This window comes from Gallus gallus, chromosome 1 (assembly GCF_016699485.2).
Source record: "Gallus gallus isolate bGalGal1 chromosome 1, bGalGal1.mat.broiler.GRCg7b, whole genome shotgun sequence".
Classification (NCBI taxonomy): Eukaryota; Metazoa; Chordata; class Aves; order Galliformes; family Phasianidae; genus Gallus; species Gallus gallus.
The window spans coordinates 109,460,613-109,475,731 of record NC_052532.1 but is presented as its reverse complement, the minus strand read 5'-3'; the positions used below and the strand labels follow the sequence as shown (position 1 = coordinate 109,475,731).

Genomic DNA, 15,119 nt, shown 5'->3' with positions numbered 1-15,119 from the left:
ATACCTGAGAATTTACTAAAGGTAGTGATCATTTTGTTACAGTAAAAATGGCCACGGTTAGTTAGAGAATGTGAAGAAAACCTCTGAAAATTTCTGACCAGCATGTTGGCACTTCTAACATGGGCAGGGAACTATCTAATCTACAGTTGTATAAAGGAACACTTAGGAATGGCAAACAAAGCATTTACTAAATAACAGTTATTCAGAAAAGATCTCAACGCAATCATCAAGGATTATAGAGACCAGAAATAATTTTAGTTAAACTGTTGGCAGAACTTTTTCTGACTACTAATGTAATTTCACTAAAGATAAGTATTTCAGAAGGGTAAGGGGGCTGAGCTGGGAATTAGAGTACAGTCCAGGCTGGACTTTGCAGAGAACAAGGGGAAACCCCAAGGCAGAAATGCTCACGTTGGGGCACCTGGCCAGTGCTCCCAGCTTCTGAGGCCTCCCTCTGACTCACGGAGCACCTCTCTGTTTCCCCTTTTGCAGGTGGCCTCCTTAATGCAAACAAACCTGTGTTACGTGAATGTGGCCAGTTTTGCTGCCTAATGGGTACCTTTGGCAGAAAGGTAAGGGCAGCTAGTTTGTTGTTCAGAAACCAGACCCTTTCATACAGAGTCCTCAGGTTTCCCACATTTCTAAAGTTCTCCGTTGTTATTAAGGAGATGAATAAAGAGGTTATAAACCTCTCCAAACAAGATCCAGCCAGCCCGAGACTATGATCTAGGAACAGCATTTGTAGAATGAGGCAACGGTGGGTTCCAGCAACACTAAACTTGTCATTTATACGTAATTAAATCTTGCTATCCCTCCCATCAGCAGTGGATGCTGCCATCACAATGCCCTTGGCTGCAAAGTGCTGGGGCTCTGGGGCTGGGAGCACAGCCAGTCAGGGTGCAACACAGCAGGGCTCTAGGGACGTGCAAGATATCACATAGCAAAGCTCCAGGAAAGCAATAGACCCTGATCTCCCCAAAAGCCTCCTATGGTGCTGGAGCTGAGCTGGCTTGCTGTGTGTGCTGTACAGAAATGGCTGCCTGCTGGATTACTTGCTGGAGTGGCCAAATATCACCAGAAGCAGCAGAGTGTCCAGGATGGTCTGGTGCTATTTCCCTTCACCCTCCTGGAGGGGTCCATGGGGGCAGTGCTGCCTGGTGTGGTGGTTTGCTTTGGGTGTGGGTGTTGGTGATCTGCAGAGAGAGTGGACAGCCCCTCTCTAGCACTAGGTGTACATGCACAGAACTTTTCTCACCTGGGTGAAAAACCTCTCTGACCTCTCAGCGCTGGCTGACGATCCCAGAGCACGCATTTGTGGCTATTTTTGTCTGTTTTGCAGCCAGTATCCACGTAAAACTGCATGTAAGACTCTATTTCATTAGCACAGATGCATCCCCTTCCTTGAGAAGCGGGTAGAAGCCCTCAGGACATCTTTGATTCTCTCACTGAAGCTTATCCCAGAGCAGCATTCATTTGCACTGACACCAGCCCTTTCCGTTCCTTGCCCTCCCCACATACCAGCACCCAGCTGGCTGAAACTGAGCCCAGCAAACTGCATGTTTCCTTTTTCTCTCTCTATTCTTAATTGTAGCCCCTTCATCATTAGTTCCCACAGGACCATCAATAGCATATTTGTCTGACACAGGCAGCTTCACTGCTATAAATTCTCCACAGCCCATTGAATAGAGACTTTTTAATTAGGTTTTAGAAATTTTCCATTAGCAGAGAGACACTGAGAATTCAGGTCTTACTTCTGAAAAGCAAAGTATGATAGAGATGGCGGCGGCTTGATTTACAGAAATATTAATATTTTCACTCCTCTATTTATGGGCACAAATTAAGAGATGCTTTGCTAGTGGACGGAAACATGTTTGTCAGTTGTGCTACAAATGAGAGCATACGAAGTATACTCTCAGGAATTCACTGCCTTCTAGTAGGATGCTGAAGCCCAGTTCTAGGGAGATTATCAGTAACAAAAGACTCCTCCTCTCCATCACCTTCTGTCATCTTCAGCCTTACACACACACAGTGAAAGCTGTTTGCAGCATAATGCTTATGTCAGAGCCTCATTTGCAGGGCTCCCTGGGCACCTTGAAGCATCACCCTCAGCAGCCCCACATGCTGACTGTACTGGCCCAACACCAGACAGGCTTTCTGATTTCCCAGCACAGCTTTGGACCAAGCCAAAGCTTGGTCCTCAAAGAGAAGTTTGCGTGAGATGATGGAGAGCCACAGGCTGGCCTCTCCCTACAAAGGAGTTTCCTTGGATCCCACCAAGACACTGATTTACAGTGCTCTATGGATCAGTTCATGTAATTTTTTGCCACTAACCCGATTAATACTAATCACATTTGTAAACAGAGCCTGGAACCTAAATATCTCCTGAACTTTATTTTTTGCCATGGTGCCTTTTGATTGCTCCTCTGTATGGAAAGATACCCATTCCTGAGCTAGTTTATGCTATAAACATGTCCCAAAATGGGTAAATTTTACATTATAATATGTTTATGATTTTGCCTGTGTGGGAAGAATAAAAACATCTTGGAGAGGGAACAAGAACTGAAAGGGAAATGCTTTACTTCCCCTGCTAAAATGTTAGGAGATTTTGGCTTTGAAGGGAGGAAAATATTCTTTCCCTTTCTGTCTCTTTCCAAATCTTTACAGTTCACTTCATATACTCATTCTCTTTAAAATCCTTAAAAGGAAGATTTCAAAGGAATTTTATAGCTAGCCTTCTTCTGTCTTTTAAAATTAAAACAAAAAAAATCTACTTATTTCCTTCATTATTTTGCTAATCCCTTTGAAGAATTGTACCACGTGGTTTTTCCCTGAAAGTTCTCCCAACTATTTTTTGTATTCTCTATCTAGCATTAGAGTTTAATATTTCTCCTATTTTTGTCTATGTTTAATTGGTACAGAACAAACACTTTCTCCATTCACTACTATCAAATAGTTAATGGATATTCATAAAAGCAATATTTTCACAAATATAAAAAGAGCAACAATGGAAAATTGCTAAAAGCAGCAGAAGTTTTGGCTCCACTGTGCCACCACACCACAGTAGGTATTTTTGCTCGCAGTTGGTCCACGCCGTTTCCTGCTGCTCCAAACAGTTGACCTCAGCACATCAACATATGGAGCTGGTGATCAGCCTCTGTATTTCCCTGTCCCTGGTGAGAGGTGCTGAATGGATTGTGCCCCTCGTGACTGAACCAGTTAGCTTCCCTCCTTCCCTCCTCACTGAGAGAGGAAACCATCACTGGAGAACCATCGCCTCCTTCATCAGTGGTGTCTTTCTTCCAGTGACCACAACTGATATGCAGGACTGTGTTTGCTTTGAGTTCAGGTGAGTTTCAGGAGCATCTCCATTCATTGTGGCATTTTCCATTCTGCAAACTGGGATGTTTTTAACAGATTTAGAATTTAAACCAAGATGTATTATCTTGATTTTGAGCTTTGCACTTTCAGCATGTGATTAAACTCCAAAATTTAGGAGAGTTTGAAAAGATTTTCATAAAAATATGACAACAAGCAAAAGAAGTAGTGACAATCATAGGATTGGCCAGACTAAGCCAGGCTAGATCCATCTTTATTCCTGATCCGATGCCAAGCATGGCCAGTCACAGGAGCTTACAGGAAAGCTTTAAGAAGGAGTACAGACCAATCTTTCCAGTAGTTCATGCCAGACAAACAAGCAGAAATTTAGAGCCTTCTGAAGACAGAATTTATACCTTGAACATCATAAACAGCACTGCCAGTGGCACTCTGTGCTGGGTAGTACCATCTGTCTTACAGTCCTTGCATGTCCCTGGCCTTCTGCTTCTGGAGAAATGAATTCCAGACCAGTCATACATTATATTCTCCTCATGTGCAGCTGCAGCCTCACTGTTTCATTGACTGACTTTCTCATTTCTGTATTTTGAGGAGTGGTGAGCAACGTGAGCTGAAGGCCAGCCAGCATCCTGTCCTAAATAGCAGCAAGAGTTGATGCCAAGGAAAGAGTTAAAGAGCAAGTCAGATGGGCAGTGACATTTCCCCATATTCTTCCAACATTCAATGATTTTCAGCGTAGGCTTTTCTTGAGATAGACTTACAGCCCAGAACAAATTTTCTTCTACAGATTTTGATCACTCCCCAGATCCATGTGAAGTTTTAGCAAATGCAGGATCCTGCAGGAGGGAATTCCACAGCTTATCTACATCCTGCCCACGTGTCCACCTTCCTTCCCCCACTTTGAATGTGCTTCTCAGATGGTCAGGCTTTTATATTAGGTGAGACAATGAGCTAGTGGTATATTCCTCTGCCTTTTGTGACTTTGTATACCTTGCAGTCTGGAAATACCCAACCTACGTGGTCATTCGTGGTGTGGATGCTGTCCTACCCTACCAGCTTTCCTTCATGACTGGACCTGCTAGAGGTTGGAGACTGAGAAAAGGGCAGATGTATCGTGGGTTTATAAGATGGCACAACAGTGTTCTCCATTCCATGTGCTCTCTCTTCCCTAACCACTGCTAACTGCCATTTGCTTTCCTCAGTTGCTAAGCACTGAGCTGCTGTTTTCACAAACCTCCCTCTCCTACTCCATATGCCAGCATCACACATTGCACTCACTCACAACCAGGTGATCAGAACCAGCTCAGGGCCATCATTTTGTCTGAAGAGTTAGGGTTGCTCCTTCCCCAAATGAGTAGTGCTCCACGTTTATGGGCAGTATCAACTGCAATCTTACCCTGCAGTCACTCAGTTCTGCAAAATCCACCTGTGCAACTGCCTCATATCTTCACCACCATGGTGTTGCCAACAAATGTTACCCTCTCCCACCATTTTGAGACAGTTTACAAGTTTGTTATGCTGCAAGGGAGCCAGCATGGCTCCTTCTGGCCTCTCCCTTCAATGAAAACCATTCACTTACTCTCACCTTACCTTCTTTCTAGGCAAACACTTCTACTTCTGGCCTGTGACAACTTAGTTTCTAAGTTTCTACACTCTTCTAATTCTGTGTCCATAGCTGATTGCTTTCAAGCCTGGGCCTTTTCTCAGCATCTCTTCAAATTGCACTTTCTCCTTTTAACGTGGGGCAACCAGAACCTCACAAAGGGATGCGGGCACAGGCTCAGCAGGAACTGCAGTGGTGTCAGAATTCCTTTTGCCACTTTGCACTCAGCCCCTTTTCTAATAACAACTAAAACTCAGTTTGCCTTCTTGACACTTTGAATATTCAATTGGTGTAACCAAAGCAATGCAGAGCTCCATCTGAGTGACAAGAGCTAATTTACAGCCCATCTTTGTGTTTACATATAATTATTTTTCCTCCATGTACTTTACTTTGCACTTACTTACTCTGCCTTTCACTTGACATTTATCACTCTTATAAGAGATTTCTACAACTCCTTAGTTACCTGCACCTTTGGAAAAATATGACAAATAATTCTGAATCATCTGCATATTCATCACTTCATTATTCACCATTTTCTTATCATTTCTGAGTCTGTTGAACAACAAAAATTCTCTTCTCCTCTTTGTGATAACTAACCTTTGTCTCCTATCTCAGAAGAAGTTATTTATCTCTTTCTGATTTTACCTCCATGCACTCACTCTTTCTTTTCTGTTTTCTGTATTTGGCTTTGAAAAAAATATTTTCTTATAGCAGCTCCCTTTACTTTCCCCTTTAACTCTTTTGGGTCTATGTGCATGCATGAGGACATCTCTCTCTCTCTTTTTTTTTTTTTTGTGTGGTAAATACTTACTCTCAGTCCCTCATGTTGTGCCTGTAAATACCACTGTGCTGTTTGCAAGCATTTCACCCATTTTACTCGCCCTTTTATAAAGTTCAATTTAGTCATAGAATCATAAAATATCCTGAGTTGGAAGGGACCCACAAGGATCATCGAGTCCAACTTTGGGATCCAGACAGGACCACCCAAAATTCAAACCCTATGTCTTAGAGCTTTGGATGTTGAAGTTCAGGCTTTTAGACCCAACTTAGCTCTGAGTTATATATCTGATTAACTTCATGTAATTACTTTCCTCATTTTACCTTAGGCATGGATGCTGACCACAAAAATGTGATGAAAGTCCCTGTCCAGCACTGCCTCTGGTTTGTAGAAAGTTCGTATTCTTTATAAAAAGTCCTCTGAGAGAGTTTGTGCACACCAAGTTAAAGGTGGTTTGGACACCCACGCTAATATATCTGGTATAGGTATATTTATCTAAGAGATAGAGCTGAATGGCACTCAATGCTTACTTTGAACCATTCGTTCCCAGAGTTACGATGCAAGGTTTTCTCTGTTTATTTTTTGAACCCACAGTGTTATTCGGTAGATAGGCAAATAACAACCCGAACTGAGAGCTTTTGTGTGCTCATTTAGCTTGTTAAAATACATGGGAGGCTGATGGTCCCACTGGCACCAGAAATGCAAGAGTTTTTTCACAGCGTATGCCTCAAAACAACTTAGAGAACTGTCAGAGACCCTGTTGTATCTCTTATCCTTACTGCTTGCTTTTTTGTGTTTCCTTTTCTACAGGAGAAGGCTTCTACTTCTTTCTGTAGCTTACATGTATAGTGTATATATACAGTATATAGTATATATTATTTCTATAGTAGAGCTGTGCAGCTCTGGCTCTGGTCCTGTGAGCATGATGCCTTGGCAATGTGGAGAATTGTGAGGTGTGGTGGGACTCAGCCTTCAGAAGGAACATTCATCCAGACTGAGGTGAATACAAGGGTCACAGAGTTAGTTCCTCTGTTTCCAATTGCTCCTGACTCAGTGTCTGCCCCTGCTTCTCTTAATGACAAGCATCTACCTCTGCAACAGAGGCAGATTTCTCTGTGGTATGTCTTGCAAAGTAAGCTGTGCAAATGGAGAGCTGCAAAGCATTTAGATGTATTCCCGGAGCTTACATTTATAAATATGTGTTTAAATTTTTCCAAAGTCTCACCTGTTCTATTTTTCAGTCTGTATTTAATGGCATGCACACTTTCAAGCATTGTGATCTCATGTGCTATCAATACTACAGAATTTAGTTTAGCTGTTTTTTTCCAGAAGTATTTCTTAGCTTGTCTGTGAGGCCCAGTTTTGCTGTTTGGTTCCAAAAGCAGGGCCCTCCCTAAAAGGGAAAAGGAAAACCCAGCTCCAGCTCAGGCCCAGCAAGGCTGACCCATGCACAGGAATCTCTGATCTGCAGCACCCTTGTAGAGCAAGGCAAACAGTCCGACAATAAAGGAAGAGAGTATTGCTCATTCCCGCAGTTCTCATAAACATTCTCTTAAAACTCAGCATTGCAGTGAATGGCATGAGACGAGCTTTGCATAGGTGGTGTAGATGTACTGTCTCCACTCACGGGTCTTCCTCTTTACTAGGCATCCCTTGCAGAGCTTGAAGGAGCAGAATTGATGAAGACTCCCACAAAATCCAGAAATACAAACTGGAGACATTCATTGTTTCTCTGTGCCTGAGCCCCTAGCTCCACTGTAACCCCCAGGATACCATAGAGTGGCAGTGAGAGAGGCCAGGAGGCTGGAAGGAGGCAAAGAGCCCTTCCAGTCCCTTTGGTGCTCAATGCAGAGTGACCCAAAGGTCTGGGTGGATACTGGCCTCAGGGAAGGAAACACATTTGTGGAGAAACCCCTGATAGTGTCTAAGGCTTTGCTATATAAACATATCAAAGATCTTAAAGTGATCCGCTGGCAGAAAGCGAGGGGCTCATTTCTTTCAGTGTTTGCTTTAAGATGCCAATCGTGCTCTTTCCGTAGCAAGAACTCAGTGGTATATTTGCCATTGTGCATGTGGTAGGATTGTGCCCAGGAGCTGACAGCTGGCAGATAAGGGCTTAACTAATGTTCTGTAAGATGCAGGCGGGACAGATGTTATCATGGTGGCCTGATTCATGCCCAGGGCCAATAATCAGCTGCGAGCTGCTGCTGTAGCATGAAGGCTGCACAGCTCCCATGTGAGGCACAACATTTCATCCAGGCTCAGTGCCTTCCGAAGGAAGCTGGTAGAAAACTGATCTGGGCTTCCCCAGGACAAGCCTCACCTCTGGCCTTTGGGAGTGCTGTCAGCATTCCATGTACGGAGAAAAATGGAGTTTTGAATTTTAGATCTGGTGTTTTCCCTCACTGATGAAAGTAAAAGGTGAGGGCTGGCACGCAGTCCTCCTCCGCCTCCAGCTTGGTATCTTGTGCAGCGAAGGATGTACACAGTGTCTGATTTCTGAATCATGGCTTTCAGTGAGAGAACATAAATAAAGTCTCTAAGAAGCTCTAAAGCAGGATTTGAGCCCCTCACTATAAGAAAGAAATTGAGGCCCTGGAGAATGTCCAGAGAAGGGCAAAGAAGCTGTGAGGGATCTGGAGCACAAGTCTGATGGGGAGCAGCTGAGGGAACTGGGGTTGTTCATTCTGGAGAAGAGGAGGCTCAAGGGTGACCTTATCACTCTCTGCAACCACCTGAAAGGAGGTTGTGGTGAGGTGGGGTCGACCTCTTCCCTCAGGTAACAGCAAGAGGACAAGGGGAATGGCCTCAAGTTGCACCAGGGGACGTTCAGGTTGGATATTAGGGAACATTTCTTCTCAGAAGGAGTGGTGAGGCAGTGGTACAGGCTGCCCAGGGAGATGGTGGAGTCACTGTCCCTGGAGGTGTTCAAGAACTGTGTGGATGTGGCACTGAGGGACGTGGTTTAGAGTGGTCACAGGCATTGGCTGATGATTGGACTGTATGATCATGGTGGTCTTTCCAACGTTAAAGATTCTATGATTCTAAGAAAATTAACTAGTGTGTTTTGGTTTTTCTTCTTTGTAGACCAAAATCTTTCCTATAGAGTCCAAAATACATGTAAAGAAATAAATTACTTTCAAAACTGTCTTAGAAGTTCAAAGTTCTTGCTTTGAACTTTACCAAGGAAAGAGGAAGAAAATAAACTCATCTATAATAATGGAAGACATAAAAGACATAATTTTGTCAAGGGAAAAGAAAGAAACAATTTTGAATTTCACTTCTGATTATGAGCAAGAGGAGTTCCCTGGTGGCTGGGAAGTCATAAGCCCTTGAAATTGATAGTATGCATATATTCTATCTAGGTTCACTTAGCTGAGACTAGCAAAGAAAAATACAATAAAAGTATTCAGACAATAAATTCAGTTATTTAAAGAAGCCAGATTTCCATGGGGCAGACACCCTTGCATAGGATGACTACTCCACAGTATCAGCTGGGAGGTAGGGGACCACCCCCCAGACAAGCACCATCTCCAGTGGGTCAGGCTGAGATCACACAAAAACTCTCCTTTTCTCACCCAAGTGTCCCAAAGCTTGAAGGTGTCACAGCTCCAGCTGCCCTGCCACATAAGCTGAAGAGTAAACGTAACTCAGACTGAACTTAAGGACAAGGAATATTTGTGGCAGAAAGAACGCACTTGGAAAAGAAATATATGTATATCTTTTTCAGTAGAAGCAACCATTAGTGATCAGAAGCACTCACATGGCTATGATGTCAGCTAGGAATGCCAGAGGCATGCAGTAATGTCCAATTAATAGATTAGGGGATCACGTAATAGATATGCGATCTAGGGGTACATAATAAATATGCAATGAAAAGTTCACGGGAGCCTAGAAATTTATCTCAGGGATATCAAACTATACACGGTAACATTTCCTAATTAAACAACAACAAGAAAAAAAAAACAGCCTCTGGGTGAAGCTTTGCAGGGAACAATGTTATCAGATCTCTCCAGGTAAACATGAGGACCATATAAAACAGGCTGCTTGAGGCAAAGCAGCACCTCTCCTCCACCTCCCTTCCCAGCCAGAGGCCAGAGGGCTCCCAGAGCAATGGATCTGAAGGGGATCTGCTTGCTCTTTGTCATCCTTGCTGTAGCCCTCATCAGCTCAACAGAAGGAAAACCACCATGTAAGTACATTTACTTCCCATTGCTTTTGCAGGTATGTACATCAGCCTGATCCTACTGATTGTAATGGCAGCAAGAGCGTACCTCCAGATCACGTGCCAGACAGTGACTGTATTGCTCTGGCACTATTCCCAAATCTGGAGTCTACTTTTTAATTTTGTTTTCAGAGAAAGCTACAGCAAAACAACAACAAAAACTGCAGGTGAACTCCTACTGGTGGAATAACTAGAAACCTGCCCCAAAGATGGAAGAACAAAATGCCCAGTATTTCACTAGAACAGGACTGGGACTGGAGTAGTAGTTAGGTTTGTCTGAAGAGTCTCCTGATATCCATTTCTTGTTACTTTTCTGCAGGAATGCGGTTTTAGATAAGTCTATCTACCACATCAATAGAAGACAAGTCATTGAAGTAACTCGGGAAGTGGAAAGCAAGTAGCTCAATGGCATGTGCAAAGGGACATCCCCAGAATTTCTTGGTTGTAGTTGAATATGTAGTAGATATAAGTAGCAAAATATTAGAAGTCGCCACTCAGAGGGTGGTGACGCACTGGAACAGGTTGCCCAAGGAGGTTGTGGATGCCCCATCGCTGGAGGCATTCAGGGCCAGGCTGGATGTGGCTCTGGGCAGCCTGGTCTGGTGGTTGGCGACCCTGCACACAGCAGGGGGGTTGAAACTCAATGATCATTGTGGTCCTTTTCAACCCAGGCCATTCTATGATTCTATGAAAAGTGCAGCTGTAATTATTTGTATGCAACAGTGTTCTTACAGTGACCAGAAAGATAACACTAAGGTTTTGTATCTTAACACTTATATCCACAGGACCTTTAACTCATTCTTTCCCCAAATGAGATGAGCAATTCAACAAATATTTACCAGCTTAACACCTGAAGTTATGATTTTTGGCATCTGATGTGATCTGTTTGAATTTCACTGTCCCACTGAGATGGGCTGGGCTGGATGCATGTGAGACCATGCAGTACTGGGTGAAGTACAGATCTTACTGAAGTTGATAAGGGAGTTTCACCTCAGCCATTAGGGAGGGGCCCAGCATTTCACTTGCCATCTATTTGCCATGAACAGATCTTAAAACAAACATTTTAAGTTCTGATCTTAACAAGCAAAAGAAAATGTACACTTACAAGATGGACAGAGTCCAGGGAAAGCTTACGGTTTCAAGAGAACACTTGATAAATGCACCTCCGCTAACAAGTATGCCAACTAACACCCAGTAACTTTGGATTTCTGTCCTCAACAGCAAAATGCCAGTGCAAAATAGCTGCCAGGGAGCGGAGGAACTGTGGTCCCCCAGGAATCTCAGCAGCAGACTGCAGGAGAGCTGGGTGCTGCTTCAATGCGTCGGTGCCGGGAGTCCCCTGGTGCTTCACTGCTAAACCAAAGAAAGGTAACACCTCCACCAGAAACACTAACTTACCTAGTGTTTGCTCATACAGAAACGTGTACAATCAGGGAGAGGCTCTGCTCTTACTCTTAGGCCAAAGAAGTGGGCGCAAACCTCTCTCAGAAGACCTTTGGTAGAAAAATGCAAAGTCAAATATTGATTGCCTGTCAGGCTTGGAATGCATCCTCTTTGCACAAGATATTTCTTTCTCCTCCAGGCTCCTAGTTATCAAATAGGCCAAGCTGACTGTTTAAAAACATTTCACTGCCAACTGGGGTCTTGTCTGTCAGTGAAGCATACGATGCTTGGCACTTACCTAAATTGGGCTTTCTACGTATCTGACAAGGACATTAGTGCTGCTTTGGCAACATGTGTTAAAGAGATCAGAAAGTCCTCAGCAGATGAATCCATCTGCAGTCATTTAAAAACACGGACATCCTGTAACTTACAGGTTTTTCTTCTTTTCTTTTTTTTAAGACTATTTTCACGCTTACCACTTTCTTCATTTTCTGCATGGTTCCCAGTATTATTCAAATGGGTAGCTCTTTGTTTTTCCTCCTGTTTTTGCTTCCAGTGTTCATTTAATGAAATCTCCAAATTATGTCAAGTCAGATCATTTTCTCCATCAGATTCTTCCTTCTGAAAACCCATTGGAAAATCTGAACTCCTTCCATCTTTTACCCTTATGTTCCCATAGAGGGTCAGAGATACCCAAATCCTGCAGTAGCTGAGTGCATTTCATGAAACTGTTGAATGTGCAGTGCCAAATGCATGATTCCTTCCTAGGAGAACTTCAGTGCAATTTCAGCCACTGTACCACCAGCGCTGGACACATGAAATAAGAAGTGAGGGTACAAAGGCAATGTTAACAAATTAACTTGGTGTGAATCAAGATTATTCAACAGGGCTTAGAACTGCTGGAATTTTATTTTGACTTTGAACACTGCTTGCTTTTCTTTAAAATCCTGAAAAGGACATGGCTGTATCTCACAGTGTCATTTTCATAGAGTTGCTTCTTTGAGCAGTAATCTTCCAGGATAGGAATACCTAATTATTCAGTCTGGGTGGTGAAACTACTTAAAAAAGGTTTTAACGCTGTGGAAGGGGGCTTAATGTAGATTCTCCCCAACTACAGTTCCTGTGTGTTGGTAGCATTCCCACAAAAGTTCCTTCCTTGCATGTAATTTTAATTTGCTGGATGAGCTGTGATTCTTCCTAAGTGACTTAGCTTCCCTCCACAGCTGAAGCTGGCATGGGGGTGAATGGATCTTCCTCTCCCCACGTCAGCAGAGCTGCTGTAGTGTTGGCCTCTTGCACTGAGCCAGACACAAGGCTACTGTCTGTGGTATCATCACGGAAGACAAAGAATCACTGAATATTCTCAGTTGAAGGGAAAACACAAAGATCTCTGAGTCCAACTCCTGGCTCCACACAGGACCACTCAAATTCAAATCCTATGTCTAACAGTGCTGTCCAACTCTGTCTTCAACTCTGGCAGCATGGGGCTGTGACCATTCTGCAGTCGGCCCTCTGCTCCACTGCTGGATCTGCAAAAGGCAGAACCGGATTGCTGCCTGCCAGGCACTTCTAGGAATGAACTTTGGCCCCTCTAGCCCCTAGGGTGCAGCAGCAGTTCCTCATCTTTTGGTATGTGGCTTTGCATACTAGGCATAGTAAGGGTTTGAGTGATCTTGCTGCCTGAAGTCAGTGTGGAAAAGGTCACCACGGCAGTTGTGCTTGCTCATGGACCCCGTCTGCCTTTTATTTGTGAATTTTTCCACCAGGTACATGGAGCATAGGGTAATGCAGCCTCCATCCTTCCTTCCTTTTTGCTTTACACAGTTAAGAAAGTGTGCCCTGCTGATCCTCGTATCCGAGTGAACTGTGGCTACCCTGGCATCACAGCTAAGGAGTGCATAAGCAGGAGATGCTGCTTCCGGGCACATCCTGCTGGTGTCCCCTGGTGCTTCTACCACCGCACAGTTGAAGAAGGTAAAATCCAAGTGAGATATCTCCCCTGCATCCCCACGGCCACCCCATAGTTCCAGAACAGAACAGGATCTTCTCTGATACTCAATGTGGGTTCAGAGCCTCCTCACCCAAAGGCATGAGTGGGTGATAAATCCTAAAAGACCAGCTTCTTTCATGGAGGGGTGGTGTTGACGTATCCCAGGGCCAGGGACTGAGGGCAGCTGGGACTCAAGTGTGAGCGCAAGCCCTTGGCTAGCATTATGATAGAGGTGTGGCTGCCAAGTCCACATCTGCTGTATCACAAGAGATAAAGGCTTCTTTTTAGAAACATAGAATGAACCTGACAGAAATTTCTGATCCCCTCCTCCTGTGTTACAGCACGACTAGTGCAGCCCTGGCTGTTTCCAAGCCACTCTGCAGTCTATTTTGCCCCTGGAATTATCATTTGGTTTCAATGACCTGAATCATAGCTAACCCAGGAAACACATGTAAAGATGGGTGGGGCACTAGTTACTAAGGTCTGCCTGTTGGATGCACACACTCTCTTTAATGTACTGCATCTAGACAAATACTTCCTCGTGTCTTGTCAAATTTGAGGCAAAAACATATCCCGTAACTTGCTTCACCTCTTTTCCTCCCCAGGCTGTTAAAGTAGAAACTTCCTGAAGAACCTGCTCAACTGGGAAATAACAGCCAGATGTCCCAGCTCCAGCTTCCTGTTTGTAACAACAACGATTTCTAGGTGATTTTTTTCTTCTTTCTGAAGAAAATATAACCACAACTTTTGTTCTCTCAGTAGGGTAGTACGTACAGTTTTTCAACGTAATAAAAGAACTAAGATACAATCCACGAGTCCTCTGCTATCTTTATTTTAAAGCTGCATATATCCGTTTCCCAGCACGTCAGACATCTCAGTGATGTCCACTGCTTACATTTCACATCTGTGAGCAGCCGTGTGTATGTGCTACCAGACAGGTGGCTGCACATGGACCCCTCTCTTTTCAGCACTGAAAATACTCAGTGCTTCCCTTCACACTGCTACAACAGTAGGGCTGGTTTGCTTTTTCCCCTCAGGACGTAAGTGAAGTTCCATTTGCTTGGGTGCTCCACAGAAAAGAATCATAGTATCATTAAGGTTGGAAAAGAGCACTAAGTTGACGTAGTCCAACCACCAACCCATCCCCACCATGCCCACTGACCATATCCCTTTGTGCTGCAAGGAGAGAAAACAATGAAGATACCTCCTTGGAGATTCCACTATGATGAAGATGTTATTCGAGTGTGTAAAAATGCGTTATTCATAAAACTCCACTATCTCACACTTGAAGTGGGCTTAATAATGGGATTTGAACATGGTTGCAGTATGAGCAAATAAACTGAGAAGTCTTCTGAAGACCTTTGAAGTTCTTTGCTAAGGAAGTTTTAGTGTTTTAGCCCAGAGGAATTGTGGAGGCCTAAGTACAGGATTTCATGTACTGTTACAATACAGGTCCTGCTGGCCTCCTCCATTACAACTTCCGGGAGGTGCGTTTGGTAGAGATACGAGGTAGGGATGGGGTGTGATCAGTAAGTCCTAAGGGACTTATTATGTGGGGACTTTACAATATGTGAGTGGCTGAGGTTTGTAGATGGTTTTCAACATTGCCCAAACATACTTGGAAAAAAAAAAGTGTGAAGAATGTCTCAACTGATAAGAGAACAGGCTGAACAAGGAAACAAAGTTCTGAATATTTTTCTGGGGAAACAAAACTAGGTCAGCTACACAACTGTCATCAGCAGAGGTGCTACCATAATAGGAATCAATTCTGCAACACAGTCTTTGTGCTGATGAGGTTGTTCTGCAG

General features: G+C 43.8%; 1 protein-coding gene across 1 annotated transcript; it reads left to right on the top strand.

The window, feature by feature from the left end:
* Positions 1-9,776: 9,776 nt before the first annotated feature.
* On the top strand, positions 9,777-14,120 carry TFF3 (trefoil factor 3). The gene is made up of 4 exons (XM_416743.6): positions 9,777-9,906; positions 11,161-11,307; positions 13,147-13,296; positions 13,918-14,120. The coding sequence occupies exons 1-4, from the start codon at positions 9,828-9,830 to the stop codon at positions 13,923-13,925; spliced, it is 384 nt and encodes a 127-aa protein (XP_416743.1). The 5' UTR covers positions 9,777-9,827; the 3' UTR covers positions 13,926-14,120.
* The last annotated feature ends 999 nt before the right edge of the window (positions 14,121-15,119 follow it).

Bases quoted from the DNA above. Each gene is read 5' to 3' on its own strand.
- TFF3 (XM_416743.6), top strand. From the start codon at position 9,828: ATGGATCTGAAGGGGATCTGCTTGCTCTTTGTCATCCTTGCTGTAGCC. The intron at 9,907-11,160 runs GTAAGTACATTT...TGTCCTCAACAG, and splicing joins AACAGAAGGAAAACCACCAT to CAAAATGCCAGTGCAAAATA. The intron at 11,308-13,146 runs GTAACACCTCCA...TGCTTTACACAG, and splicing joins CACTGCTAAACCAAAGAAAG to TTAAGAAAGTGTGCCCTGCT.